This window comes from Pomacea canaliculata, linkage group LG11 (genome assembly GCF_003073045.1).
Source record: "Pomacea canaliculata isolate SZHN2017 linkage group LG11, ASM307304v1, whole genome shotgun sequence".
Taxonomy (NCBI): Eukaryota; Metazoa; Mollusca; class Gastropoda; order Architaenioglossa; family Ampullariidae; genus Pomacea; species Pomacea canaliculata.
Genome location: NC_037600.1, coordinates 19,220,884 through 19,247,821, shown reverse-complemented (window position 1 = coordinate 19,247,821; position 26,938 = coordinate 19,220,884). Strand labels below are relative to the sequence as shown.

Below are 26,938 nucleotides of genomic sequence, written 5' to 3'. Positions count from 1 at the left end.
ATTTCTGTTTGTTCTGAAAATCAGCCTCCCGATGCCCTTCTCGATCACACAAAGTGCGGTCGGGTGAGTCGAGGGGAAATCACTTTGTTGTGGCCGCCGTCGTCTGGCAGTCCCCTCCAGAGCCCACAGGCCGCATTCAGTCATTGAATTAAGGGCAGGAGCTAACTCTACCTCCCTTATAAAGTCTTTCGTCGCCTGGCCTGGCTTCCCAGAAAACTTCTGCAGCCGAAACGGTGATACATTCTCAGGGTCTCTGCTGCACTGTTGCCCTCTGTAACCATCTTGCGCTTCTCTGCTACCATTAATCCTGCTTCGCAACACAGTTGATGTAACCATGGGATATTCTTGATGTAACGAACTGGTGGAGGATGTGATGCTTGTGAGGAGTAAACTAGTCTTTGACGTCATTACAACTGTGACGTCTGTCGCCATGACAACTATGACGTCTGTTCTCTCCTGGCAGCCCTGTCCATGGGGCAGGCGGGATAAAAATAACCTTGCATCTGACGTCAAACTCCGTCCCTAGAAACTTCCTTTCTATTACGTTCCCGCCATTGCACAGAAAAATCACTGACACGCAGCATAGCCTCAAGAGCAACTGCTTTTAGAAGTAATTTTCATAATACTCTTTCATAATTCTCTTCTGTTCACCCTTTACTTTCCTTTTTCTTGATCTATGCACTTTGCTCATGCTTGCCACTGTGTTATCATGCTGTTGCTTTTCTTTTGTTGCATAGTCAACTGTCAACTGTTTCATTGTGATTTTTTTTTTTTTTTCATAGCATGTTAAGCTTGACTTCTCGAAGGAAATTCTACAAATTCAACTATTATTATTAGTACATGATCATGTTATATGGAAATTGTTAGAAAAATAAATCACATTTTCTCTTGCAGCACCCATCCAGTCTCAGAAGAATAACCCTAGAATGCAAAATTCACGTTCAGAAAAACAGCAGACCTTTATGAAGGCTAAGTCCAAAAATGAAGAAATTCTGCGAGAGAGTGTAAGTCAGGTCCTACAAGTGAATCCTGATGGCATTCCAGTTCTCCAATTTCCTGAGGTCTATAAGGTATACACCATGGTGAACACCATTCTCCCTCACTTTTACAATATGATGATGTGTGTGAGGGAAGGATTAGCAATAGTCACTGCAACAGTGAGTATTGGATGTCGTGGGTTAGGGTTATATTATGGGTACACATGTGGTTGGCTAATTACAGTGTGAAGAGACACGGCCTCAACAAGCACGGGAATACAGGCATCATTAAGAGCTATGTCATTTCAACTAAGTTTTACTGTTTTTTTAAAGTTTAGTAAGTTCTCAGTACAATCTTGGGCATAGTAATTTAGTTTACATTTTGATTTATTTGTATTTTTGTTGTTACCATGGAGTTACCTGACAGATTTGTTTAAAGCTCAAGGCCAGAAAATAGGATGTCAAGGTTCTCTGAAAGCTTATGTACAACACTGGATAGACATAATGACCATTACAAAGAGAAAGAGAGAGAAGTGGATGTAGAGAAAGAACAAGAAACAATCCATGAGTTGGAAAAACTAAGGTTACAAACAGAATTAAGGCAAGTAGGAGGGGGAGGGGACACAACTAGACATTGCACAACAAGAAATGGCCATCTTGACATAACTTGATAACAGATGCAAGCAGCACAATGGTTAATAATATTTTTTGTATACATCTATAGGAAATGACTGGACGAAAACTGGATCCCAAACAATTTGGAATGAATGATTTGCATGACTTGTTTATAAGTCTCTCAGATGTCTTGCGCATTGAATATCGAGAGAAAAGTAAGTGTTTGGCTTTTCTTCTTTGTACTTTACCAGTTCAGTGGTGTAGAAAAATGCTTAGCTTTGGTGGAAAGGGTGCAAACGCCATGCTGACTGTGAATAGTGTTCATATTCCTGCCCCCTTAGTATCTTAAGAGATGTTGCGGCCCTAAGTTCCTTGAGGAGTAACAAGGAATAAACTAAAACTAGTTAGCTTGTAGAATGTCTTTTGCTTCAAAACCTGCTGTGTCCTTTAACTTCAGGAGACTAGTGACATTGAAAGTGATCCAAAATCAAATTATTTAAACTTTTTCATTAGACAAACTCTTTTAGACATTTTGCAGGAGTGAGTAGTTTGGGGTGTTCTTTTTTATTTGGAAAAGAAATGTTTGCAGATGCATCTAGATTGTTCAGCATTCCTGGAAAGGGGACAAGGCATTTTCACTACCTGCTGGATGCCTGGAAGCCACATGCTCTTGGGGTAAGTATATTTACCAGAGGAGTAAGACCTGGCTTATTCTGCTTTTAATTTCCTCATGCAGCTTTGCTTTTTCTGTTGCCAGTTTGTTACTGGTTGTTTAAAATGTCACTGATGAATAGCTGTGAGCCATAAACTTTCTTTCATTAGCCCAAATCACTGTCCACCTGAACTGGTGTCTTTTTGATGATGAATTTTTTCCATCGGATGAATATTTTGGCAAGGATCAGTAAATTACTGTCATTTTTACTGTCATCTAGGTGCTGGCCAGAACATTCAGAATCTTTGTGCCATCTTTAAAAAAAATCTTTTCTATTTGTACCATAAAGCATACAGAGATAAATTTGCTTGGAGATCTTTCCAGCTTTCTTATTTATTTACAGGATGACCTTGAAGAGGCAGCATCCTATAATTCAGATATCCCTGAAGATGCTGTTGGCCCAGGAGTTTGTTACACACCAGTGACTCTCCCCAACCCAAAGAACAGAAGCGAGCATTTTGAAATCTATGTGTCAAACATTGTTAGCCCTGGCCTTTTCTGGATCCAGCTCCGAGGCAGCACAACTACTGGGGCTCTAGAATCCCTAATGAATGGTCTTGAGTGAGTTTCTCTAAAACAAGTTTTCAAAGTGTAGTATCACTTTATTTGTGTTCAGCAATCTTGAATTAATAGTTTTGAAGTGCAGTATCGTGTGTAATACTTAGGCCTTTTATGGATATGAAATGTGGGTTATCTTTACACTTTACACTTGGTGAAAGAATTAATGGTAAGAATTCTAGATCACGTGTAAAGAACTAGACAACAAAAGTTTTTTGGAAAACTGAAAATAAAACTTCCATATGTCAATACTTCCAGATCCGTGTACGAAGCTAGGGGGGAACTCTACCGGATGCCAGAGTGTCTAATGACCTATGGTCAGGTGTGTGCAACGCTCTTTCCAGAAGACAACAACTGGCACCGTGGTATCATTACAGGCGAAAGCAAGTCAGGCATGATTGAGGTATATTTTTTTTTAAACAAATTTCTGCTTTTGAGTATGTTGCATTGTCCATGTTGAAGTCAGCACCACTTTTTTTTTGTTAATCATGTTTTAGTGAAGATTCTTGCACTTCTTAAAATAATTAGAGATTATATAATTTAATTATTATTTATTATAATAAATTAAATTTGGATTAACTGAGGCTTGACTGTGAAGGTCAAGATGAAAATTGAGGATGAACTGAGAGCTTTATTTTCAGATGTACTTCGTGGACTATGGAAGCACTTGCTTCGTCCCGAAGAGAAGCATCCGATTTCTCGCGTAAGTAAACAGAACTGATAATGGTCAGGGCTTCTGCTTACGCAAAATATTGCGTACAGTACGCATTAAAAGTTCGGAGGACCCCTTCAGTTTTCGTCAATGGGGTCCCCTTCACATTTGGGCGAAGAACAGGAACCCCATAAAAATCTGAAGAAGAGGTCCCTGGGACCCCAAAGAATTTAGCCTTAGCAGAAGCCCTGATGGTTTTTTTTAAGGTATCATCTATATCATCATAAATGTGACTGAGAGTTTTATTAAACCATTCTTGTTCTGGACTGGTTTATACAATGTTGCATGCTTTGAAAGTAAAACAGTATGACCAAGAGGGTGCATTTTAATGGTGAATAATTAAAATGGCAGTATTCTTGCAGTTCAGAAGGTGTTTGCGCTATTGAGAAGGAAGAATAAAGAAATAGGTGGGGTTTTCAGAAGGGTTTATTTCAAATTCTTACTCTCATCACATACCATGAGGGTTTTTTTTAAAAATATATTGGTGGGTTGTTTTGTTTTTTTTCAGAAAAAAGTTTTTGAGGTTGCCAACTCAGGCTATCCAAGCAGAACTGGCATACACAAAGCCTTTTCAAGAGGTGAGAATGCTAGTGCCAAAGATTTACTTTGCCCTTTGCTGGTTTTTGATAAGAGATATAGAATTTGCCTTGTAGGCTACGCAAATAATGGACTTTAATTATCTCAGATACCCCATAAAGGGGTATAAGGTATCTTGCATCTTGACCAAAGTATAATTTGAGATTACTGCTGTGAGACACTAGGCTTAAGAAGCCCTCTTTAAAGAAAAGAAATAATTGTTTTTCCCTCACATTTATCAAGGAATTAAACTGAAGCATTTTGCATTGCAAAAAAAGGGCAAGATCTTTTATTGTATCTCTTTTAACTAGCTTCCTCCATAAAATGCTGACCTTGCATACACATTTATTCATAGGCTTTTGTACAGAGATTACTAGAAATGTCATCATCACCAGACCCTAAACATCCCCCCCACCCAGCACACACATGAAAGAAAATATCTTGCAATGCACATTCTGTTTTTGAAAGTTGTTTTTTTTTTTTTTTAATAACTATGGCATTTTCATGGAGGTTTGGCATTGGGTGGGTGGGGGGGTAGGGAGCAGCTAGTTTTACCAACATCTTTTTCCTTTCCTCTTTATTGTCCACCATATTTTGGGATCTGTTGGATTCAAGGCTTGTCCTCTCTTAGATGTTGCATGTCCACGTTGTCTTCTGTCTGGCATGGGGTAAAACACAACCTACCAACCATTGTTTTCTGTCACCCTCTGTTCTTACCTCTTCATGTTTACAGGATTAATGCTTCTGTGCCATGGTGTAGTGGCTCATCTTGAAATACCTATCCCCTCCCCTCCACCTTCTATCTCCCTGCAGTGTTCCCTTTGTGTTTCCTGAAAAATGGTTTGTGCAGGTCTTGAGGCCTTTGCCATTATCGTTTACATCCTTTTACCAAGGCTAGTTATTTGTCTGTTTTATGGCTTACTGGTGATAAGGTCTTTTAAGACGTGAGCAAGTGTTTATTCAGTTTATTCATTCACTGCGTGAATTGTATCTGATGCCTTTAAAATAAACCCCATATTTTTATTTTTAATCATTTATCAGCCTTTGTGTCTATTTAATTTCATCGTTTATATTTTCAGAAGTGGTCACTTAAAGCAAAAGAACGCTTGTTGGAGCTTTGTCGCTGTAAACCTTTGGTTGCCTTCATGACCAGCAGAAAAGTAAGATTCCAATGTTGCTGAGTAAACATTCTTCAAGTCACAGATGTACAAACAAATTCTGGCACATCACTGATATTTTAGATTCATTTTCCACTCACAAATAAATCTGAGAGAGTGTGTGAGTAGAGTGTATGTGTATTTGAGAGAGTGATCTCAGATCACATCCACAGTATTTGTCCAACCCTTTCCAAATTTGGCTGAAATAGTCACTTTCATTATAGAAATGCTCTAGGTTATGTTTGGTAGGGTACGCTGCCCCTGACCATGTTTACTTTGTGTTTTAAGGGGGTACTGATGCCTGTAGATGTAACAATACAGATATAAAGTAGAAATTACATCTTAATGGGGAGAATAGTTTTGCCTAACATTCCATCTCATTTTATTGCTGCAAGAACTAAAGCATGTTTACTGACTAGTTTATATTGATGAATATCATCAGGACCGTGTGTTGTCACTCATTCTGTGTGACACGTCTGGGCCCACTGACATCCACATAAATGACACACTTGTTAATGAGAAGTTGGCACTCTTCGAACACGAGGAAGAAGAGGTAAGTGACATACAGTCACTGCTTGTATTGTTTATATATTTACACACACATACCTATACACATACTCTGCTTTATACACACACACTCTTATACACAGATACTACTCTTTCTGTTGCATTTTCTGTTTGTTGCATGTGTTGTTCACTTTTTAGTTGTGTGACTTTCAGTATATTCCCCATGTCAAGTCTTTTTATAACAGTTGTATTAAGAGACATACACAGACAAAAGTGTATGGGTGACAGAAGAGGAAATCAAAAAACAATGGAAGAAGTACAAGGTGGATAGAAAGCATGAAAAGAATAATAAAGTAGTGGGAGAAAAAACGAGGAGTAGAAAAAGTACAAAGCTGTGTTATAAACAATGAATACTTAAAAAGTATTTGTACAATATGTGATAGCATTTTATAGAAATCAAATTATATAGGATATGGGAGGGGGGGAACTAAAGGTCATATATCTTGTAGTTGCAGTAGTGCTACTAGTAGGAAAACATAGCTCCATAGGAAACTTCACATGGCGTGGTATCCTTAACTTGAACTTTGCAGAACTCTAGCCAGCAGTGTTGCATATGGACTAAATTGCTGAGTTGTGTGAGCATTTGTTTTAACCCAGCGCATCATCCCAAGTCATTTCACACTTTTCATCCGCGCGCCCGATGTTATCATTGGACATGCTCTTAGAAACCTTGACAAAATGCAGGAAGTTGAACAAAAAAAAAAGCATAAATAATGCTTCTGGAGTTTCAAACCGTCTATAAATCTTTGAGATATACCAAAACATAAATATGGTTATGGATATATCATGATAAAGCCGTCTGCGAATTTGTGAGGATATATCAAAGTCGTTGTTGGTATGTTTACGAGTAGTTGTAAAACTTGACATATCCATCTGTAGTTTCGATCATCAACTGACCCTCGGGTGCCGCAGCCACAAACCTGAAGGTTTCCGATGGGAAGAGACACTTCAGTAGCTGGCCCTGGTAATTGACTATGTCGATTCTCCCTTCCTTCTTGTCCATGACCATGACGTGGCCACAGCTGTCCACGCTGACACTGTCAGGGCCTTGGTAAAGATCTTCGTTGTCCATGTCACAGTTTCCCAGTTTGAACAACAGCGAGGATGTGATGGTGATTCCCACAACGCAGTGGGAGGCCGGGTCCGCCACGAAGATGTTGTCCTGGGCGTCGGCGGCCAGCCAGTGAGGCTTCTGCATGAGGCATACATCCCCGGGGGAAATGTCTTCGTTGGTGATTCTTCTCTCTAGTCGACCTTGGGGGTCGTAGACGGCGACGTTCCCGCCGGTTCTGATAGCCTTGCCCTTCTGGCTCGAGCGGGGGTAGCGGCTGGAGGCCACCAGCAGGCGCCCAGAAGGCGTTGTCGTAGCGAAATTGAAGCCGTAGCTTTCGACGTGCATGTCGGCTAACACCGTCCCACTTCCGTCCTCGCTCATGACCTTGACCTTGTAGCGGTTGTCGCCGCGGGCCACAATCAAGGCCACTTTGCCGTCGGAGGCCACGCTGTGCACGGTCCAGTTGGCCGCCACCGCTTGCTGGCCCCTGATGATGCCATGCTGCTCCAGGAGGTAGATGCTGCTGCCTGTCGTGGCCTTAGTGGCGACGATGACGTCACCGCGAGCGTTGACCCCCATGCCCTTGACGCTGTCGCGGGAGATGAGGTCGGGCAGCGTCATCCTCAACCGCGGGGTCTCCAAGAGCTGAGTAGGCACGTTGTCTTGCAGCGAGCCGGCTGATTGCAAGGAGGAGTTGGCGTTGTCCTCCGCCGCGCCGCAGACATCCCGCTCTCCGTCCCTGTCGTCTGCAGCAGATTCCGCTTCGCTGTCGCGCAGACTTCCTTTACTGTTGCCAACGTCAGCCGGGTCCACGCTGCCGGAAGTGGAGAGGTGCGCATCTTCGCTGCCCGCCTGCTGCAAACTGAGGAAAGTGTCGCTGTGGTTGCTGTTGCTCAGCATGTCGACGTCACTCTTGTTGTCGGCACTCCACTCGCTAGTTCCCTCCCCTTCTCCCTCGCCCTCCTCTTCGTCGATGGACTCGCTGACGCTGTGGCCGGAGTCCAGACTCACCGATGTCCCCAGCAGCTGGCGGCTGGATCCATGGCGCACCAGGTCGCTTTTCAACTCGCCGAACAAGTTGCATATCGTTTCCACGGTAACGTTAGGCTCGCAGAGGGTCAGGCTTGTCATCTCCACGGGGGTGGAGGGCAGGTCGGCCTCGCAGAGCTCGCGCACCCGCCGACCGACACGGCGTCGCATGGCTACCTTCTCCTCCTGAAGGACAGCAGACGAGATTTGTCAGGCAGACATTTTAGCTCGTTCATAAATACGTGCCATCTTTTTATTTTTTGACTAGTTCAAATTATTTTAAACTTTTGTTGATAGAGCTGCTCATTATGTCCACCTCCCCAAATACCTTTTTATAATTCAATGAACGGTTATGGAATCAAGTGCAGTCTATGTCGGGTGTTTGCGCCTAATGTTTGAGTGGCTTGTGCGTGGACAGGTTTGTGGTAGGCTTTGACAGAAACCAAGTTAGAAGCTGGGGGAGTAGGGGAGGGGAGTCTGAAAATAACGGGGCGAGCTGTTGTCGGCATTGAACTTGCGCGAGAATCTCGTCTTACCTCGGAGCCGAAGTGAAGCAGCTTGTCCGTCAGCTCCGTGACTGCGGTGATGGAGGCGGCATGCTGCATGACGGCGATGCGCCGCTGCTGGAGGGTCGAGAGGTTCTGCCTGTGGCGCCGCTCCGTCTCCTGCAACAGCATGCCCTCGTACTCGCCGATCAGGCTGCACAGCACTTGTGTTCGCCGCCGGATCTTCATCCGAACCTGTTCAGCACAGTCAGAGTACATCTTGAGGGCATCACTTTGATTGAAGAGAAGATGAGAAAGCCAAGTTTATGTTTAACAAAGTTTTGCTGGCGGTGTGTGTGTGAGAGAGAGAGAGAAACAATTTAAAACATTAAAATTTTAAGTTTTGCAACATTTTCATAGGGAGCAGAACTGCCGAGGTGGGAAGGGGGAGAACGCCCGTGCAATACCTACTCACATCTTTCTGTGCCCTGCGTAGGTGGCGCTCAGCGCGGTCCAGGTGCGCCAGGTGGCGCGCGAGTGTCTGGGAATCGCGACGAAGATGCTGAACGGGCTCCTGTATCTTAGCGACGAAATTGTCGGCGACAGCGGAGAGCTCCGCACAGCGGTGCTGGGCGCTGGTGTGCTGCGTGCTGCAGGTGTCGCACAGCGCCAGGTCGCAGTCCACGCAGTAGGTGGCGCCGATGTCGTAAGCGTCGTACAGAGCGCAGCAGCGCGATAGCACGGCAAGGAGGCCCTCCGCCAGCTCACCGCCCGCCGCGCCGCTGCCGCCCTTCAGACTGACCAGCTTGTGGCTGCTGGTCTCCTCTTGCTGCACGTGCTGCTCCGCGCATGCGCCGCACAGGCTCTCCTCGCAGTTCACGCAGTGCATGCTGGTCGTGACCTCGCCGCGACCTTTCTGTCGGCACTGCGCGCAGCTGGCGGCGTCGCCCGGGGGGAGAGGGGTGGACGGGTAGGACAGTCGTCGGGCCAGCACGTTGTCGGGTAGCTCCGTGGGGTCGCGGGTCTCTACCCCGGTTCCGCACAGCGGACACAGAAAGCCTGGCGGTTCTTGGTCGCCGAGCGCCACGGGGACCATGTCCTTGGTGTCCCGGATGTAGGATGCCAGACAGGCGTGGCAGAAGGAGTGGAGGCAGGGTAGGAGCTTGGGTTCCTCAAACTCCTCCTTACACAGACGGCAGCTGAGAAAGTCACGTGGGATGACCTCACTGACCTCCTCCATGGCGCCAGCTGAAACAGGGGCAGAAAGACTGCATTCTGTAGTCGCGTGACACCGAGGTCCTAATGTGTGGCGCGCAGCAACGGTTGAAGACCGAGAGAAGAACAAGTGTAATATCACTGACGTAGGACTTTATGTAATACAGCAGGTGGCACGGCGTTATCCATGTTGCTTGAGAGCGTGAGTAGAGATACTACCATGAATCCCGCTTCTTCGGCTTGGTTTTCATCAAGTAATTGGTCAAAAATATTTTATTATTACTTTTTTGGTTGTTACTTTGTCTCGAAGTTTGGTCATTGTCCCAACTCGTCCATTAGACACGGTTGAGTGTCTATACACGCGTGCGTGCGTGTGTGTGTGTGTGAGAGAGAGAGAAAATAACATTATAACATTTCCGAAATATCGACTTGTCGCATAATACAAGTCTCCTACTCGATCTGAATATAATAAAGTGATGTGAATGAAACTCGATATAAAACAGTCAAGCAAGGGAGGATCTGATTACACCACTGCAACGGCACGTTACAAAGTTGGAGCAGACACTGCGCGTGCACGTGTGAACAAGCCGTGACGTCACAGTTGTGAACCGACAGATGTGCGAACACCTTTGTTTAGTTTTGACTTACCGCCAACTGCTGCTCAAAACAATCACACGAGCGGAGGCACCTGAGGGTGAAGTTACACACGGTAATTGCTCTCTTGAACTGTGCGTCTCTGCACAGAAATGACCCGCAACTTTGCCGGTCTCAGAGTCTCTTCAAGAAAGAGACCACCGCCAAAGCGCACATGCGTGTGTTCAGATGGTGGGCATTTCTCAAAAAGTCATTAGTTCACACAATGTTGTGGAAAATCTGCACAGTGTTGGTGGTAATGTCGCTCGCCTACCTCCGATCTAAACAAAACGTCTGTTGGCGTTAGTGAGAAACCGCCGTCTGTCCGCGAAGCAGTTTGCACAGCGGATATCCGTGTACCCGCTTGCTTGGTGTGGGTGGGAGCGGGGAGTGGTGGGCAGGTAATTTTCAAGGTAAGGTTGAGCAAGAGTTGTTTCTTGTTGCTTATGATTCGTTTGGGTTGTCGTCGTATTGGGCTTGACGGTTCGAATCTCGCCTCTATCGCACCTGATTGCTGACAAGCTCTCGCCCTCGTGTACTCCAGTATCTGACTCAGCGTCAGACATCACCAGACTGCTAATAACGACCATGTGCACTTTAACGCAGTATGAACTTGGCCTTATAAACACCTAATTTTTGTTTTTGGTTTTTGGTTTTTGTTTTGTTTTGTTTTTTGCGAGAACATCGAGACGGCAATGATTTACGAGACTTGACGATTGCAGGGATCAGTGGAATGACCACCTGCGTTCAACTGGGGACGATTTAATGAATGCCGCCTCATTCTCCAAGAATGCACTATACGATTTTTCTCCTCTTACCTTCTGCCCCTTCTGGTCCGACAATAAATGTCACTTTGATTAGGCGTTCGTGTGGTTCTAGACTGTTCCGCATGCTGCGACAGAGTTTGTGGCTCTGTAAATCAGTGTTTCGCAGCGAGAGGGAGCCTTATCGTCAATGAGATTCCATGCGACAGTGGAAAATAGTTCACTTCGTAGGGACACAGGCTCGACGGTAGAACGGAATGTTGTGTAAATGAACACCTGGCCAAGTACGCGAATGTTGAACGCAGGGTCTGGGCCAGTGCCCTGTAGGTCCGTACACACGACGCTGTCACACACCTGACCCGCCTTCAGTGAGAAGGTTTGTAGGTAGGCTTGGCGGCTTGTTCGTAATGTGGTCCGGCAGTCTGTTCATAGATAGCTCTGACAGTCTGTTCATAGATAACCCTGACAGTCTGCTTGAAACTGTACTAGACGAGTAGGGAGAGAGTGTGTGTGTATAATAGGAGTAGGTGTGTGACTTTCGTTCACAACGACATGGGCAAACCAGTTTTTTAAGAGCGGTGTCTTGTAAAGTCTGATTTAAGTTCGAGCCCGGGTCAGGGTGGGCACTTTGGACTAGTGCCAAGACTTTCTGGCGACGTGTGCAATCCAAGATCATCATAGGTCAAGGGCTATGTACTGGGTGTGTGGAGGTGAGGGGTTGGTCTTTTACACCTGTAGTTAATTGGAGTGCTACCCCATGTCAACAACTATGGCTATCTCACGGCGATGGTCTTTTGCACCGAGTCACCAGCTGAGGTTCTATGACATCGAAGCATCCGGCCCTTGTAGACTTGGTGCCACCCGACATCATTGGGAGGAAAGAGAATCTAGAACTTTGGCGGCCATGCAAGTGTGTAGCATGCCCCAGAAGACGGGATGCTGCTTAATCACGTGACCACTGGCGCTCTGTAACTGTAACTGTCTCTCATACAAAGCACCTGATATGGCAGCACGTGTGTATTGTTTATGACGACGCCAGCGACGTTTTTTGACGAAAGGCAGAACGCGACCGAAGACGACTGTCACTGTAATAACGTTGGCTGCTTCAGCGGCGCTTCGCCAGTTGCTGCCTCGCTTAGCTACGCTGGTCCTGTTGCGATGTAGCAACCCACCCAAGAAGTGTAACCTGCTGTCGCGCAGATGTAATTGTTTTCAAAGCTTATGATTTACACCACCTGTATACTTTTGTTCATGCATGTTGGCGTATTCGAACTCGTAGATTGAAAAAGACTACACTGGGTAGTCGCTGTCAAAATGAAGGACGTGTTACGTGATGTGAGGTTGTAAACAACCTCATTGTCGTGCTACGTGATGTTAGGTTGTAACAAGGTCTTCTTACTCAAACGGTAATTACTGTCCGGTAATAACAGTGACTTGATCATCTGCCTAGAGAGGACTTGCATGTGGTCATGTCATAACCTGCCATAATCCCATTTTCGATAACATGTGTCCACTTCAAAATACAATTACAACGCAGAAGAACTATTCATTAAAAACAAACGTCGTGTACAAGGGTCGCAGGGGGCCAGGGGGAGGGAGTCCATTATTCAATAGTTCAGCGACGAGTGGAACTAAAGGTGTTTACCTGGAGCGATCATGAGACATCAGACACCTAGCAGGGCGGACCTGGGCGTCGTAGTTACACGGTGATCTTATTTACACACACAGTGCTGGGTCTGTCTCCATATCACGGTGTCAGAGCTAGATGTTGCTCTGAATAGAATGTTCATGTTTACAATGTGATTATTGATATTAGAGCAATGTTTTATTTTACTCTGAGGAGACCACTTACTAGCGAGAACTGAAAGCTTTATATATTTTTTATTCTCGGTTTGTTTGTTTGTTTGTTTGTTTGTTTTTTTGTTTTGTTTTGTATTTTTTTATATTAATTGTTGGCAAGAATTTGCTTAAATTAAATGTTTGTATTGACGACAAGGATCATCATCCGTTAAAATTTAGAGAACTGAGACGAGAGACATTTATTGGGAACTAGATGCTGTTGCTTACATTGACAGTAAGGTCGTTGCAGAAGCGGTTTCCTACTTAGCGTTGACAGCGATGGTCATTATTTGTTGGGAACTGTGAGTTGTGTTCACCATTACCAATCATTGATCTGCTGAGAGCCTCTTGTATCTCCAGTAGTCTCCACATGTACACCAATCTTACGAGAAATGGAGCAGAGCAAGAGTGGAAGCGAATGCTTGTTCCTCCAGTCCAAGAGCACAGTATATGGTATCTACATGCCACCCAGCCCGCCACTCGCACAAACGCTCGTAGGTTCTCTTTGTAAGGGGGGACAGGGTGAGGACCAGACAATCCCAGTCCCACCACAAAACGACCCACGAAGGGTTGAATACCTGTTCGGTCTCATCTCAATCGGCAACGCTTGGTGAAGAAAGAAATGTGCCGCGCGGTAAACAACTGTCAAGATTTCAAAAGCTATCAGTGCCGGTTTGGTGAAGCGCGTGTGTGTGCGTGTCAGTACTCTTCTTGTCAACAAGATCGATGGAATCGATTTGCAGTATCGATGACAGGCAGGGAGAAGCGCGAGAGGGGGCAGGGGTGGAGGTGGACTGTCGATAGCGCGCGTGCTTTGCTTGCGACAGGCGCCGTGCTGCAGGCCACCACAGTCACGGAGATCAAACGGAGACACGCTGGCAACAGCCACGGGGTCTGTCGAGTAGTGATGGTCATTGCTGTAGCGACAGCTGGCATTCTCAATGATCGTTTTCTCCTCTATTAGAAAGCAGTTAAACTAGGTAACCTCTTTTTTTTAACGGGTTCCCTACCCTTCCCCGACAAGAAGTAATCTGCCGTGTTGTAAGTACTGGAGGTTGGAGCGGGCGCCTGATCTCAGGACGAGAGAGGACTGAAAGAATTCAGAGTTGAAGGGTCGGGGAAGGAATCGTCTGCTGTTGGCAGCGGCTTGTGTGCACGCTCACGTGCGACAGGAGTTTTCACTCTGATGAGTTTATTATTGCCAGACAAAGGCTCACCCCCACACCCCATATCATCAGCAAATGCTGCTCTGCTGTCCTCGCACTGCGGTGGCACGTTGTAAATCGATGATAACATTCCATGGGGACTGCAGGGTGTACACAGGGTGTGGGTGTGGGAGACATACACCTCCGTACTAGTCACAAGTCATGTCCAGATTTGGTCTCCCAACAAAGAGTTCAGCGAGTTATTTCTTGTGGATTTCTTGAAATATTTCCCCGTCAAGGATAAAAACCGAGTTGGTCTGTCTCATTAAAACATATTACGACCGGGCAACAAATCTAATACGTAATTGTTAGGACGTATTCAGAAAATATTGCATTTAATACAGTATAGCTGTAAGGTCTAAATAAGTATGCGTATGATGCCCACCCCGACCGCGACCAAGTGCCTGAGAATCTAAATTAGACTGATTCGATTCTCGCCAGAGATTACTGATTTACTGCGTGGAAGGTGTACCTTACCCCCTGGATCTTCCTCCTCTTCTTCGTCCATAGACAGGAACCAATGTCCAAGTCCGATTCTGTCCGCTCCCGGGACTCTGGCCATTGTGCTGCCCAGGAAGCAAGGGGAAGACAGCAGTGTCCAGAGTGTCAGGCTGGACGGTTCTGTCTACGGCGCTCACCCTCGCTAGCAACCATCGTCCTCTTGCTGCGGTCGACTCCTGCCATCGCTGACGCCGGGCCCACAACACAGAACAAAGAATCGGGAGCTCACCCCGCCACCACCACCACCCGTCAGTCCATTCCGATACTCCTGCCTTGCTCCACGAGTAGAAGACGTGGGTAAACGTTGGAATTACTCGGCGCTGGCAGTGTCTTCACGGGTGGGTTGAGCGGCCTGTAACTTCAAGTCTGCCTTGGCGAGGTTTTAAACAGAGGTGGGCGAGCGTGTCCCGCGTGGTGTGACTATCAATACAACGTCAATGAAAGCCTCGCGCTTTATCGCACACTTGCCAGACCAGGGTTCCAAAGCAATCGGTTCCCACCACCACCCCACACACTTCTCCCCCAAAAGGTAATATCAAAGTATTTAAATGGTGCTGAGCGTGCCGTTAGGTTTGTGCACCCGACATCAGCAGCGACTTGCGCGATCACTTTCCCCTCCGGCAGGACAGCCGTGCGGCGCGGTAAGTCGTCGTGCGTGTTTATCAGTGGTGCTGTGCGTCAGTGCTGTATATGCGAGCTCTCTTCCCTTGTTTGCAGACCTTCTGAGACTGCGTGGGTCAGCCCACTGACAGAAGTGTCTGTGACACATGGCTGGCCATGTCATGAAATGCCGTTAGGTCTGTACTAGTTCCCTCTCCTGCTTTTGTTCTTTTTGCCTTTGGTATGTATGAAAGGGTCCATTAAAAAAAAAACACCCGGCTTTGCCCGACTTTGAGGAAGAGGGAAGGCCGTGTTTTTTTGTTGTTGTTTTTTGTTTTTTTTTTTTTTTTTTTTTTTTTTTTTTGGTTTTGTTTCAACCGTCTGGTGTATTCCCTCTAACGGCCCTAGGTCCTCACTGCGTTTTGCTGACGTCAGATGATATTTAAGTGCAACACGAGCGCTCAGCGAAAATCGCTGGAAATAGAGCACAAAGTGTAACAAACAAATATTCCTGTGGTATTTTATGACGAAGAGGCACGAGAAATGTTATGGTTTTCTTAATCACACCTGGATTTGTCGAGAAAACAGGAAGTGGCTAAAGGAAAGTAGTTCTTAAAATAGAATGCGCAGAATTCGAAGAGGAAAGATGCCATCCTCGGTAAAAGAAAACAGACCAGGACACTATGCTGTTGCTGAATGTTCTTTTCGACACTCACATGAAGTTTGTACTCATTAAAAAAAATCTTAAAGGTAAATGATAACAAACGCCAGTGGATTAACATTATTTAGAGCTCTGTATGTAGATATATCTATTTTCTTTCTATCTATCTTTGTCCCCACTGCGTACCCCACTGTGTTCTCTCGCTTTAGGTATCCCGAGGGCAAAGACAGGTGTCAGAGGTCAGAGGCAACGACTGACGACTACTTTGCCGTCTGGAGCGCAATCTGCTGGTGGCTTCTTCAGGCCTGTGGATGGATGGGGGCAGCTATGTACCTCCCAGCCCTACCCCCAGCCCTATAAGCACACGCGGCTGCACACAGAGATTTGAGCCAAGTGGCTGGTCACTGAACACCGCGCTGTAGCCAAGTCTTTTATTTGTCACATTGTCACACTTTTGCCATACTGCGTTGTCTCACCGCATTGCCATACTGCTCACGCAAAAAGAAAAAAAAAGCAGGCTTGCAGCTCTATCTAATGTCGCGTGCCCTTTAAATCGGTTTTATCTGTCTTTAGTTCAATAAAGGTGGAGGACGAGGACATTAATAAAACGTAAAGCAGACTGAACCAGATTAAAGCAACTGGCAGCAAATGCTCTTAGTGGGTTGGGATGGAAAGGATGAATAAACGCATCGAGAGGCTTATGCTCAGCTAGTGGAGACCCAGGGAAATGCCTGAAGATCGGGAAACTTGTGCTAGAAGTATCCATCAAAAGTGATAAGAATTTTCTAAATGAGATTTTTTTTTTTCAATTTGAAATCAGGTTTTTGTTTTGCTTCACTGGTGTTCCTCGTTGTGCTTGGCCAGTCACGCATTGCCTTGGTCCCTTCATGTACATGACAATATCGAGGACATGCCCTTGTGAAAGACCTCCACTCTTACCCTCCTCGCCGCTTCCCTCCCTTGTTACCTGCAGAAGCCTGTAACCAATCGGTCATACATCAAGCGGTCAGTGAGGCCATCAGTCGAGGTGAGTGTCGGCTCTCCACTAGTGGCCTCCACATGCCAACGCATGCGAAACGGTGCACAAAATGGCGGATTTTTTTCGCGCTGTGCATGCAGGTGGTGAAGTAGGATTGAGAAGGGTCTGCACCTGATTCCTCGAACGCTGCCAAGGTTATCTCCATCTCTCCTAATAAAGGACAAGCCGCGAGTTCCTAGAAGGGCTGAGAGGTATCTTGCTGCCACATCCATCCACAGGCATGAAGAAGACGCCCACATATTGAACTCCAGATGGGAATCTAGAGTCCGGCAGTCGTTGCCTCTAACCTCCGACGATGAAGGTCGCCTGCCTTGCCCTCGGGATACATAAAGCGAGAGTGACATAAGTGGTTTACTGTGTCAAGAGCTCAAGGTCTCTTCCCTTTACTTTCTCTTATGAATCGGGTAGCCTGTGCGTTGGAAAGAGGGGCATTTTACGGTTACAGGTAGACCACCACCACAACAACAACAACATCAACAACAACAAGGCCGGCAAATGCATCATCACCCTCATATAGACACGTATCTGCGATGCAGCACTTGAGAGACTAGGAACAGGCACGGCAAGCGTTATACCAACCGGGGTCAAAGGCGACGACAGAGTCTCCGGCATCGGCAGATGGTCGGCGTTGAACGAAGCATGGCACACCCTCGTCAGCCATTTTCTCTTTTACGAGCTTGCCGTGGTGGTGACAATCCTCTTGTCAGTCTCGCAGACAGCTGTCGAGATAAAAGTAGATTAAAGGTGTGCTCTCCTCATACCTTAATCTAAGCAATTTTGTCTTCAAGAGTGGGGGTAGGGGGGTCTGCTGGCATAACGGTGAAGCGATTGTCACCAAGTCTGGTGCCGTGGGTTGCGGGTTCAAATTTCATTTCAGACACACGCCATTTCTCTTTGAATATGTCACCTGTCTGTAGAGCTGGCGTAGCTTGCATTGATACTGCCCCCATCGCAAACAACAACTCACCCCCTCCACAGTCTTACTGGTTCATGCTGACAAACACATGCGCGCTCAAGACAGGTAAACGGGGAGTGAGAAGGGTGTTGAGGAAGACTGGAAGAACTCACCGTTAGATCAGAAGTCAAACTTGACAGGTGACGGAAGCTTCCGTTGATGCCACGTTGAGGCTAGTGCGTTGAAGAGTCGACTACTCGTACGCAGCCAATCATATAGAAGGATGGGGAGGGGAGGCAGGCATCCTCCCGCAGAGTGCTACCCTGCTTTTAGAGTGCATGCTGTAATGTCATTGGTGTTACAGGCATCTTGCAGGTGGCACCACCATTCTTTGACATGTTCTCGCCGTGATTGTCGCACGGTTGCCTACCCCCACCCTCTGGGATCTGACGCACCGCGGCGTCAGCAGCAGCAGGCAGTGGCGACACTCAACGTGGGAATGTCGTGCCGCGAGACTTGCTGCTGCAGCAGCACTCGCCTTGACGCACTACCCCACCCGACCTACCCCACTCGACCTACCTACGATGTCTTCCATCGTGTATCGATTCCGTCACATCACGGCGCTGCGGCAAGCGACAGGAACCCGCCCTGCAGGTGCAGCGAGCCGCGTCAGAAATATTCCCATCCGGTCACGTTCCGATCAGCAGTCATGCATGGATGGTCTTGCTTGCTTGATTAGTTGACTGCCAGGAGGAAATGGCTTCCAACCTGGCCAGATTTCTCTCTAAAGGTAAAGAAGGGGAGGAACCATGGACAAAATCCCCGCTGGCCATTAAAATAATAATAATAAAGCTATAGAAATGTTTAGGACTCTGAAACGAGAAGTGAACCAACGACCTTTCAATCCTGGCAAGCCAGTCTTTGACCACTACACTGCGTCATTTAGGAGGGAGGGTGGGTGCCCTGCTTTCAAATCTCGTCTCGGGCATGCCGCTCTTTCTCTTGCATGTAACATCTGTTGTACCTCGATATACCTGTAGTTTCTGGCTTAAAGTATAACATCTTCCCTCCTCCTCCCGATTGCCGTGTATCGACTAGTTGCTGGGGTTAGAGATGTGGTTGGCTGGGTCGTGAACTGTCGGTTCATATAACAAGTTTGTTGCGTGGTCTTAGACTAGGTGCCGTTAGGTAGAGTGGGAAGAGGAGGTAGGGTTTTTATTGATGGACAAGTGTGGAGGAGATGACCGTGTGCCCTGTGCTCACCTCAAATCGTTATCACTGCTTTCTTTCACAGACGATAATCGACTGCCGCGGTCCACAGGGGACGGGACAGGCCACTGGATGTGCAGTTTCACTGTTCTTGCTTCAAGCTGCTGAATGTCATGCATGTCCACGCTACGTGGCGATTTGTGTTTTGTTTGAAAACGTAACGTGAAAGCAGTTTTCAAACAGCTAATAAAGGCCATACTTCAGCAGTTTTCTCACTTGATGTGTTCCGCACTATGCTGATGGCTGGTAATTGGCCTTTGTTCAATGAGTGTAAGAGGAACAAGGAATATTTGTATAGTGTTGTGTCCCCCGACACCAGGCTCCGAGCGCGTTTACATGCACGAACATACACAAAGCACAAGTGTCCCATCTTTTGTTCTTTCGAGTCTTGTGACCTGCTTTCATCTTTACAAGGACACATCCGACGTTTTTATTCTTTATAACAGATACAAAGCGCGTGCCGCCACCACCCCTATCCCCGATATCCACCTTCCCTCCTTTCAAGGCGGTGTCTATGGCGACTTGCTCCTCCTTTGATCCAAGGACAATCGGTTGAAAACTTTCCTTTGCTGAAAGTCGGGGTCCATCATTAAGGGAACAGCGGCCGTCACTCGAGTTGGACAGAGGGTTTTGGGGTGGGGGAGGAGTACAGAGAAGAAGAAGAGACTTCTCAGACCTGGACCCTCCTTTCCTAGTGCGCCAGTGGAGAAGTGCGCCACCTTAGCAGATTCTGTCCCGATTCGTGCATTAGAATGAGACTGCATGTGTGGGCTAATTTCCCAACCTGTGCGCTGGTCCTGCTGTCTAGAGAGGGCAGACGGCACCAGTACAAGGAGAACCGGCTGACCAGGTTCAGATCTCATGATTACTCTGGATATTTGTTCTTACTTGTGTCCCCTGCACAGGGCCCGCCCGCTTGCCCTGATATTGCCATAGTTATTGGACACCATTGTCCCCACCCCATCCAGACCTGGGGACTCAGTGCTGACCTTTCAGTAAACCCCCAGGGCACCTTTACTACCTCTCTTATGCAGCGGTCTCACAGGCAATGTTGTGTTGTGTGACTTTGTGCTTCTGAAAAACAGGTAGGTCTGTACATGAATTAATAAATGTGTTCAGTTGTGTACTTACCACCACTAACAATGGCCCTTGTGTTTCTGAAAAACAGCCTGTATGTCTGTGTAGCTTTGATTTGAGTTCTTGCCATTTTCAGACTCTCAATGCCCTTGTGTCATATTTGCAGGAAGAACCACCTGCTTCGAACAACAGTCCTCAAAGTTCAGAGAGTTGGTTTGAGGCCACTGGATTGAGCTCCACAAGGCAGTCATTTGTGCAGCGGTGAGTATCCTGTAGCCCTGTTACTAGCTTCTTGCACACTCTCTGTCTCACACACCCACTCCCAAATGCGTGTCTAGGGTCAGTCATTTGTTCATCGACTGGCACCAGTCATCAGGGGAAGGCACATGCAGCTGACAAGGCTACAACTCACGCCTGTCTTTGAGCAGTTGTAAGCAGGTCCTGTGCGTGATGACTGACTGGTCCACCTCTCCTTCATGTTCATAAGCCAGTTTGTTCTCTGCAGTCTTCAGTAAGTGTCGTGTCATATCACATGGCCAAACCAGACCAGTTTGTGCTGCTTGACTGTTGCAATCAGAGGCTCCTGATGTGGCGACAGTTCTTTGCACTGTCTTTGGTTTTATGTTCTCTGAGGGAGGGTTATAGGGGATGGAGGGGGAGGTTCATTAATATTCTGCATGTTTTGTTAACAGAAAAGATGTCAATTTTCTGTCCCCTACCTCTGAATAATTGATTTGCATTTGAGTTGTTTCTTCTTGTTGAAATATTTTTGCTGTCTGCTAGATACAATTCCATTATCATTCAAAAGAATAAATTGTTAATTCGAGTGTTTTCAATTTCTTCTGTAGGTTGGGGTTCGGAAAAGGTTTTATCTTCCATATCATCAGCATCAAGAATACTTTGTACCTGACTTCCGGTGAAGTGTCATCGCTATTCTGGGAGGAGGACATCATCGGCTCAATGGTAGGCCTCACAGCTAAACGAACATATTAAAAGAAAAAAATCTGCACTATTTTTGCTTATGGTTTTATCCTTGATAAAAGGCACTGTTTGACTGAGAACATATTTCATCTAGTACGAAATGTAGCAGATGGTTTAGATTAGGCGTGGGCAAAGTACGGCCTGCAGGCCGGATCCGGCCCGTGGACATCTTGGACTGGCCTGTCTGCCAAAATGTGAAGTGCACTTTTTTTCTTAATTCAGCCTAGGTTAATTTGATTGACATTACAAGTACAACATCGTTAGAAATCAACAATCCATAACATTCTAATGCAGACAAAGTACAAAGATAACATATAACACGGCTGACATGTCTGATGGAGTCGTTAGAGAGCATTGGGGGTGGCTGCCTTCAAAGGAAAGGCTGATTTTTTTAAAGTTTATTGTGAGCGAATTCAGACATCTTCACTTTACACTATACATTCAGTAAGTGAACGCCATTACTTGTTTGTTGTTCATTCCATTATCACTAGGTTTGTTGTGTAGTCATCTGGGTATTTTACCGGCCTGCTGCATAGCTTAGAATTTTTAGACCGGCCTGCAAAAAGAAAACTTTGCCCACCCCTGGTTTAGATGTTGATGGGGTGAGCTTTGAATCACGTCATGATCCAGTGAAAACAAAGTGATATCTTTATGCACTGTTGTCTTTTCAGCTCATCAAAAACAAGTTCCATGTAAAAAAGATGTGCATCAGAAGGGATGAATACCCGGCCCTATTTGAAGAGCTTGAAAGGTGAGACTGCTTGTTTTAGTAATCATTATCCTTTTATACAGACCTACACTTCATGTACATATGCTGCACAAGTATATATGCTGCAAGTATATATATACATATGCTGCTCTATGCTTTTCCCTTCCTTTGATGTGGGAGGTCCTGTGGCACAAGGGTTAGCGCCTGTCACCAGTCCAAGGAAGGTCGGTTGTCCTGGGTTTAGCTCTCCTGGGCAGCTCTTTTTTCTCTGTATGTGGCAGCTGTTTACAGGGCTGACTACCTTGCCGTGAAATAGGTTTAGCTTGGCGTGAAAAAGTACCCCCCCCCCACCTTCTTCTTTGATGACTTTCCTGTCAATTTGTTCAAGAGAACTTTGAGGGATTTGGCATAGGAATGGCACAGTGAGCTAGTACTTTGATAACAACCAATACAACCAATCAAGATTGTTACATCCTGTTTTTATCAGTCTTAGCTATTTTTGTTATAACCTCTAATTATTAAATTGTTAATTTTGTTTGGTATGGTATCAGTAAAGAACCTTTTAAATGTTTAGGTTTTATTCACCTTGACCCCATATTTAAAATTGTGTATCCCACTTCAAGACGGCCGCTTCTCATTGCACGACGTCTGCAGCTCTCATTTCGAATTGGCATTTTTTACATTTTTTCATCGTTTTCGTCTGCCCCTGTATCTGGTAGTCATTGAGTGATAAACTTGGGTGTCGAACTGTGTGTAGTGATGATGATCTTCCGCTCAGTCTTGTTAGACATGTGTTTTTTTCATTTTGGATGAATGTGACCGTTACCACTAGCCGACAATATTAAGATGGCGGTCAGCTTATTTAGTGCTGGTCCCCGGCTTCATTAATCCCGCGAGCTCCTGCTTCGTCTTCGTTCATCTCCCTCTGTTATCCGGAGTTTTAGGGCGCTGCAAGTCGACATTACACGGCTCCCTCCACTTCCCAAATCAAGAAAGAGACAACACAGAGGCGGTGTGAAGGAGAGACTCAGGAAAATGAAACGCAGGTATCCACCTCTTCCCTCTATCCTGCTATCCAATGTCCAGTCGATTCGTGGAAAGATTGATGAGCTTGAGGAGTGGGTACACAACTTTCGACTGTTCAGGGACACTTGTTTGTTGGCGTTTACGGAAACATGGCTCCACGACAGTGACGCAGATCTGGACATCTCCGGTTTCTCTTGCCCGTTTCGATCAGATAGATCTGCTACCATTACTGGCAAGGCGTGTGGCGGCGGAGTCTGTTTCTATGTCAACAGCAGGTACTGTAATACGGTTATTATTCATGAAAGGATGTGTACTTGCAACCTTGAACTTCTCACGATTTCGCTTCGCCCATTTTACCTCCCGAGAGAATTCCCCAGTTGTTTTTCACCCTGGTGTATATTCATCCCAGGGCCAATGTTTCCAATGCATTACAGTGCATCGCAGATGTGACTCACAATCTCAACTCGATTTGTCCTGATGCTCCTAAGTTTAATTTAGGAGATTTCAACCACTGTGACCTAACATCGGTTCTTCAGACCTACGACCAGTATGTGACATGTGCTACTACCCTGCGTCAGACCACACTCGACCTTGTCTACGGAACTGTACCACGTGCGTACTGATCTCTACCCTTGCCCAGTCTGGGTGCGTCCTATCATCTGAGTGTGCATCTGGTACCCGTTTATAAGCCTGTGTTCAGACGGGTGCGCCGAACAATTCATTCCCCTAGATGCTGGACTGCAGACAGTGTTGCAAGCTTACAAGGCTGTTTTGAATGTTCTAACTGGGATGTCTTTTTAGAAGCATGTCCTAATCTGGACGACTTAGTAAACACCATCTCGTCATATATCATCTTTTGTGTATATTGCACCATTCCATCAAAACAGTTTGTGCTTTATCCTAACAACAAACCTTGGGCGACCAAGAGCCTGATAGCAGTGTTTAATAAAAAGAAATGTGTGTTCTTCACGGGTTCTGCCCATGACAAAAAATTGGTACATAGAGAGGTCCGTGATGCTATCTGTCGGGCCAAGGTGCAACACAAGTCAAAAATAGAGTCTCAGTTTGCTACAGGTAACAACCGAGTAGCTTGGCAGGGACTCAAGAACATAGCCAATATTGACGATCAGAGTTAGGGGTCGAAAGCCAAAAAATCTCGATCTCAGGCGTTGACAGTACGGCCCTACCTAATGTTCTTAATGCTTTCTTTGCTCGTTTCGAGATTCATGACTTCTCATTGCAAATTAAAGACATGCTTAGTTCTCTTCACCCTGTACAGAAGGTTGAGATTTGTCATGAACAAGTTGTGGAGCTGTTTCAGCGAGTGAATATTCGCAAGGCCTCCGGTCCGGATGGTATTTGTGGCAGAACATTACTCTCCTGCGCACACCAACTTGGAGGCATTTTTCATTATCTTTTTCAGCGCTCTATGGATTCACTCTCAATCCCAGCCGCTTGGAAATTGTCAACCATTGTCCCAGTTCCGAAGAAAGTTTCAGCTCGGCATCTCAATGACTTTAGACCGGTGGCCTTAACATCGTTGGTCATGAAAGTATTTGAGACAATCATCAAGGCATTCATTCTTAAAGCCACTAACAATTGTCTTGATCCCTTGCAATTTGCATACCAGTCCAAACGAAGTATTGACGATGCTAAACTGTTCATCCTCCACACTTTACTCAAACACATGGAGAATCCTCAAGCCCATTGGCGACTGTTGTTTGCTGATTTCTCATCGGCCTTCAACACTATTCAGCCACATATCCTAGCTAGAAGACTCCTAGACGAGTTTTCCCTTGACCATCAGCTGGTGTCATAGATCATTCACTTTTTGGTTGACAGGCAGCAACGAGTTCTTGTCAATGGCACTTTTTCCCCGACTTAATCACCACATGCACCGGCTCACCTCAGGGCTGTGTTCTATCCCCGGTTCTGTTTATTCTGTACACCAACAGTTGTTGCAGTTGCCATGAGGGTCAACATCTTGTCAAATTCTCTGATGACACTGCACTGCTGTCTCCTTAGCAGGCCAGTGCATACCCACGGTGTAGCTTTGGAGGAATTTATTGTCTGGTGCGATGACAACTTTCTAGAGCTTAATGCGAGTAAGACGAAAGAGATTATCTTTGATTTCCGTCAGAGTTCTTCACCATGTTCTGTGTGTGTCATCCATGACAAGGAGGTGGAAATTGTTTCTGCCTTTAAATACCTGGGCACCATCTTCGATAGGCGACTTTGCTGGGATGTCAACACTCAACATGTCGTGAAGAAGGCTCAACAACGCCTCTTCCTTCTCCGGAAGCTGAAGTCTTTCTCTGTCTCCCACCAATTTCTTCAGCTTTTCTACAGATCGCACATAGAGAGCATACTGTCCTCATTTATTTGTTTTTACAACAGTTTATCAGTGAAGGACAAGAGCAGCCTACATCGTGTGGTGTCCACCTGCTCCAAAGTCATTGGGTCAACTCAAGAGTTCTCTTCAGGCTCTGTATAATAGGCGGACTCTTCTGAAGGTGTCTGCCATCCTTCGTGATGACAGGCATACTCTGTCGACAGAACTTGTCCGCTCCTGTCAGCCGCCGATTTTGTGTGCCTGCATGCAGGACAAACAGACTGCGGCTGTCTTTTGTTGTTTCAGCCGTGCGACTTTTGAATGGGTTATGAATGAGATATGAATAGTTTTGTGCATGCAGTTGTATATGAATTTTTTTTTTTATCGAGCTGCACCAGAATTGCCCTCTTGGACAAATAAAGTTTTATCTTATCTTATCCCTTATGTTTTTTTGTTGCCTGGAAACCCTATACCTACTTGAAAGTGTGGCATGTAATAACTGTATTACAGTACCTGTTGTTGACATAGAAACTAGTACTAGGAGAATGAAGAAAATTTTGTCAGACATTTTCATTGCTTTCTGCAATGCCAACGCATTTTTTATTAATGTATGCAAAGAAATATAATGTATTGAAATTTCATTGACCATTTGACTGAGATCCAACCTACCATGATAATTGTATCTTTACTCCTAACTGTGTGTTAGATGTCTGTACGAGTATGTATGCCTGCCCTTGTGAGCAAAAGAAAAATTACTGTCTTGGGTCTCCTCGACAGACAATAAAGTCTGATTTGATTTGATGCCTATAATATAATTATTATATTATATAAAATAGTATATGTTGAGTGTATGTTTGAAATGTGCAAAATTCCTGAAATAACAGTGGAGGGTTGGAAGATTATTTATGTGTTATTTGTAGTATTGTGAAATTAAAATATGAATTAATGGCAGTAGAGGCAGATATTCTAGACTCCTATCTCTTTTCCTGAAATGTGGGAACATGTATAATTTTGGAGAAAAAGAAAGGTAAAAATGTGACGAGAGAGTTGGGCTCAGCTTCCTATGCCAAGCCATATTGTGGTAAACTCACACAGTTTTAGCTGCAGCACATTTTATTTTAACTATTTACAGCACGTCTCCAGTTCATACATTTTTTTCTAATATGTTCACTAGACTGAGAGGGCATTGCAATCAATTTTTATTATCTGATAAATAGATGTTCTTCTCAATTTTGGAGTGTACACTTGGCGTCCTCTGTTTTTTCCAGCTCAGTTTCAGTGTTTTAATTACATCTGCTAGTTTGCTTACACATTTCCAGGGATTGGGGAGGAGAGGTTAGAGAGTGAGATGAGTACTAGAATCCTGTGAAGATTGACATTATTGAAGACTGGCATTGTTATAGTCAAGATTGTAATGCATGCTTTGACATTTAGATGAAGTATTTCAGCCAACTTTATAAACTTACATGTTTGAGTGAAAAAAAAAGGTATTTTTAAACCAGTTGCTAGCATTGTTAGGAGACCTGTCATTTAAAAGCTATCTCTGTTTGTGTAAATTACAACTATAAGGTTAGGGACAAACCATGACAGCCTTCGTTTCTATGGTCAGATGCTTCTTTTTGCATGGTTGATGAAAGATTTCGTGAACATCGCCATGGATATGTTATTTTTGTTTATGTAAATTGATTTATGTTGTAGTATTTTATGTAATAGTATTTCATGTTTCGTGTATAAATGGTGTCATTAAAAA

At 45.4% G+C, this 26,938-nt stretch overlaps 2 protein-coding genes across 6 annotated transcripts in view; one reads left to right on the top strand and one right to left on the bottom strand.

Moving 5' to 3' along the window:
- Positions 1-26,938, top strand: part of LOC112574981 (tudor domain-containing protein 5-like) — a 42,507-nt gene that overhangs the window by 8,358 nt on the left and 7,211 nt on the right. For 2 of the 3 annotated variants that reach the window (XM_025256446.1, XM_025256445.1), the window contains exons 6-18: positions 895-1,070; positions 1,702-1,807; positions 2,182-2,267; positions 2,648-2,865; positions 3,121-3,265; positions 3,504-3,565; positions 4,083-4,152; positions 5,230-5,310; positions 5,750-5,860; positions 20,307-20,401; positions 20,989-21,103; positions 21,793-21,872; positions 22,775-22,876. In XM_025256446.1, the coding sequence (XP_025112231.1) occupies positions 895-1,070; positions 1,702-1,807; positions 2,182-2,267; positions 2,648-2,865; positions 3,121-3,265; positions 3,504-3,565; positions 4,083-4,152; positions 5,230-5,310; positions 5,750-5,860; positions 20,307-20,401; positions 20,989-21,103; positions 21,793-21,872; positions 22,775-22,876 (1,447 nt within the window). The remainder of the gene's footprint in view (positions 1-894; positions 1,071-1,701; positions 1,808-2,181; positions 2,268-2,647; positions 2,866-3,120; positions 3,266-3,503; positions 3,566-4,082; positions 4,153-5,229; positions 5,311-5,749; positions 5,861-20,306; positions 20,402-20,988; positions 21,104-21,792; positions 21,873-22,774; positions 22,877-26,938) is intronic. The other variant, XM_025256447.1, reaches the window with a different exon arrangement.
- On the bottom strand, positions 5,866-19,420 carry LOC112574982 (tripartite motif-containing protein 2-like). Of its 3 annotated transcripts, XM_025256449.1 has the most exons (5): positions 17,968-19,420; positions 17,479-17,618; positions 8,918-9,690; positions 8,494-8,697; positions 5,866-8,143 (listed from the first exon to the last, which is right to left on the bottom strand). In XM_025256449.1, exons 2-5 carry the CDS (start codon positions 17,558-17,560, stop codon positions 6,716-6,718), a joined length of 2,487 nt encoding a protein of 828 aa, XP_025112234.1. In that variant the 5' UTR covers positions 17,561-17,618; positions 17,968-19,420; the 3' UTR covers positions 5,866-6,715. The 3 variants fall into 3 exon arrangements, with proteins under 3 accessions (XP_025112234.1, XP_025112233.1, XP_025112235.1); XM_025256448.1 differs by lacking the exons at positions 17,479-17,618; positions 17,968-19,420 and adding an exon at positions 14,576-15,129; XM_025256450.1 differs by lacking the exons at positions 17,479-17,618; positions 17,968-19,420 and adding an exon at positions 10,306-11,431.

What these genes read in the sequence shown, in the direction of transcription:
- LOC112574982 (XM_025256448.1), bottom strand. Translation starts at nt 14,660, where the DNA reads ATGGCCAGAGTCCCGGGAGCGGACAGAATCGGACTTGGACATTGGTTC. An exon ending in AGAGGAGGAAGATCCAGGGG is followed by an intron (nt 9,691 to 14,575) that starts GTAAGGTACACC and finishes CCCCTGTTTCAG; the next exon opens with CTGGCGCCATGGAGGAGGTC. An exon ending in TGCTTCACTTCGGCTCCGAG is followed by an intron (nt 8,144 to 8,493) that starts GTAAGACGAGAT and finishes GCTGTCCTTCAG; the next exon opens with GAGGAGAAGGTAGCCATGCG.